Here is a 3,369-nt window from a genome sequence, read left to right as displayed (position 1 = left end):
GGGGGGGGGGGGGAATCAGGGGTGCATGTATCCAACCTTTCTATTTTAAAAGGGTGGTCACCCTAGCATAAACTAAAAGCTACTGCCACCAAGGAACTTGTGGCTTGTAGCCCAGTGGGCTCAGGTGCAGCACACGTCTGGGGAGCTCAACCAGATCCATGATCCACTGACATGCATTTATTTATCACAAGCGTTTTGTGATTGAAATTGCAATATAAGAAACTCAAGGGACTTACCTGGAATAGAATAACAAAGGCCAAGCGAGCAGATAAAACTGCCCAGTATTGTTTAGAGAACTCATATTGATTGGGGGACCCAGGTGGTTCTCTGTAATCTTTGAATCTGTAATGAAGACAGCTGAGTTAGTGCATATTTCCACCAGTTTCTTATCTATACATCACAATTTGATTAAGACAACTCTCCAGCAGCTCAATCAATATATTCATCACCTAGTAATAGCTAAAACTGCAGAATCAGATCTTAGATCTACCAAAACTGATCTGTAGTATCTCCATCACATGTAGCATGGCTAGTCTGATTCTACACAGATGTAACCAACATTAGAAATATGGCCTTTGTGGCAGAAATTTTCTATTTTTGCTAACTATCCTTTTGGAAAATGCAATATAGAATTATTCTGGTGTTAGAGTCCTACAATATTGAAAATTAAACTTTAAAATATGCTCCAATAATTGAAAAAAGCAATTAGTAGCTTGATGCAAGGACTAGTGCTAGAACTGGCTATATTTACTACCAGTAAAGATTTGGAACAGAAAATAACAGGATAAAAAACCCTCAGATGCTACTAAATTGGAATGTTTTGCAAATATCTAAAAGGACAGAATTCCACAAAAGGAGTGGTGAGCAATTTTAGTACTGAATTTACTTGAAGAGATGATGACCATGATTATAAGATGATCCCCCAATAATTAGAGTCTATATATGGAAAAATTATAAATTTGATATACTTTTCCAAGTGTAGAACTTAATTATTGGAGTTTTGCCTTGAATTTTTCCCCCTCCCACTGCTACAACAAAGAAAATAAATGTGAGGGTTAGGGAGCATCCTTACCATCTACCTTCTTCCAACTTCTTCCCCTAGCAAACCTTATTGTCAAACCCTGCTCTTTTTGAGCACATGGAAGTGAGGAGGAAATATGAAAACACTGCCCTTAAAATAAATAAAGCTACAGTAATTTACACATCATAGAATCATAGAAAATTAGGGTTGGAAGGGATCTCAGGAGGTTATCTAGTCCAACCCCCTGCTCAAGGCAGGACCATCCCCAACTAGATCATCCCAGCCAAAGCTTTGTCTAGCTGGGTCTTAAAAACTTCCAATGATGGAGACTCCACCACCTCTCTGGGTAACCTGTTATGGTGTATTAGTACCCTTCTAGTGAGAAAAATTTTCCTAATACCTAACCTAGACTTCCCTTGCTGTAACTTGAGACCATTGCTCATTTTCTGTCATCTGCCACCACTGAAAACAGTCTAGCTCCATTCGCTTTTGAACCTCCTTTCAGGTAGCGGAAGGCTGCTATTAAATACCCTCTCAGTCTCCTCTTCTCTAGACTAAATAAGCCCAGTTCCCTCAGTCTTTCCTCATAAGTCATATCCCCCAGCCCTCTCACCATTTTTGTTGCCTTCCACTAGACTCTTTCCAATTTGTCCTTTCGGTATTGGGGGACCCAAAACTGAACACAGTACTCCAGATGTGGCCTTACCAGTGGTGAATAAAGGGGAATAATAACTTCCCTTGACCTCCTGGCAATACTTCTACCGATGCAGCCCATTATGCTATTAGCCTTCTTTGCAACAAGGGCACACTGTTGGCTCATATTTAGCTTGTCCGCTGTAACCCCCAGGTCCTTTTCTGCAGAGCTGGTGCCAAGTCAGTCAGCCCCTAGCCTGTACTAATGCGTGGGAATGTTCTGTCCTAAGTGCAGTACTTTGCACTTGTCCTTTTTGAACCTCATGAGATTTATTTTGGCCCAATCTTCCAGTTTGTCTAAGTCATTCTGAATCCTAGCCCTACCCTCTGGTGTATTCACTACTCCCTGCAGCTTGGTGCCATCTGCAAACTTGCTGAGCATGTACTCTATGCCATCTTTCAGGTCATTGATGAAGACGTTGAACAAAACCAGCCCCAGGACTGACCCCTGGGGCACACCACTTGATACTGGCTGCCAACGAGACATCAAGCCATTGATTACCCTCCAAGCCCAATGTTCCAGCCAGTTTTCTATCCACCTCACAGTCCATTCATCCAGCCCATACTTCCTCAGTACCTATATATAGTACCTATAGTCTTAGTTCATCCAGAATTGATGCAGTTTACCTTTTCTGAAACTGCTGCAAGCTTTAGCACAGGTATTCCATAAACACACGTTTAAGCAGGACTTAAGCACTTTCTTAGATATAGTAGAAACTATGCAAGATATTAGCTCAAAGTCAGAAGGGCCCAGGATTTACCATGTAGTTAACAGTACCAGCACAGCCAACAGCACTTCAAGCCATAGTGACCCCACAGCTTAGCCCTGCTCAGCTGCATGTGTACTCCACATACATCCCCCACCAACTCATTCTAATTAGCCCCCAACTCATGACTGGAACTGGGTGTTCTTGTCATGAGTCATGGGATCCTACAAAAATGTTTATGTAGATGGCCAGGCACAGGGCAACCTGGTGGAAGGTGGGACCAAAGGTGGGACCACACTAATCATACGTGATAGACTGAGAGAGGGGGCAATAGAAGGATTATGGGCGAATTCTTTTGGGGCACCTTTTGGTGATGTTTGCCAGACATTTAAGGCTGATGAAGAAACAAGAATAATTGGAAATGGGAAAAAAAGGTACAGTGCAGCTGTGGGAGTAAAGAATAAGCAAAGTAAGTAAAAAAGGTAGGCAATGTAGTAGCTTAATACAACTTGAAAATGAGTCAGCACTAAAGGGGACTGTGCTCAACAGGCTCTAGCCTAAGATAGTAGGTGGTTGTGGTAGGTTCCCATCAGCATGTTTTACCAATATTGGCTCTATGTTTTATAGTCAAACTCAGTGTTAACTGAATTTAATTATTTTCATAGTTGGCTTCCATTACTGAGCCCATGCTGCTTTTGGCAGCAGTTTAACGATAGACAATGTATTCAATAAGGCTTCCTTGTATGTGAATATACAATGAGGAGCTTCCCCCACACCCCCCGCCCCACCCCATGCTGATTGAGGCCAAAAACCATATCTTGTATTCAACTAAATATGGTATATATGAGCAGCATCTGGGGAAAAATTATTATTAGTAAAAACAGAACAAAATGGCAAAAGAGAATCTAAAATATAGACCTGGAAAAGACAAAACATTTGAAAGAAGAT

The 3,369-nt window shown here is 41.6% G+C and overlaps 1 protein-coding gene across 1 annotated transcript in view; it reads right to left on the bottom strand.

Annotated features, from left to right (window-relative positions):
* Positions 1 to 3,369, bottom strand: part of ANO2 (anoctamin 2) — a 403,174-nt gene that overhangs the window by 5,393 nt on the left and 394,412 nt on the right. The window contains exon 27 of the mRNA XM_019515999.1: positions 237 to 342. Within this exon, the coding sequence (XP_019371544.1) occupies positions 237 to 342 (106 nt within the window). The remainder of the gene's footprint in view (positions 1 to 236; positions 343 to 3,369) is intronic.

Source organism: Gavialis gangeticus, unplaced genomic scaffold (assembly GCF_001723915.1).
Source record: "Gavialis gangeticus isolate Ggan-Ray unplaced genomic scaffold, GavGan_comp1, whole genome shotgun sequence".
Lineage (NCBI taxonomy): Eukaryota > Metazoa > Chordata > Crocodylia > Gavialidae > Gavialis > Gavialis gangeticus.
This window is presented reverse-complemented; position numbering and strand designations above follow the sequence as displayed.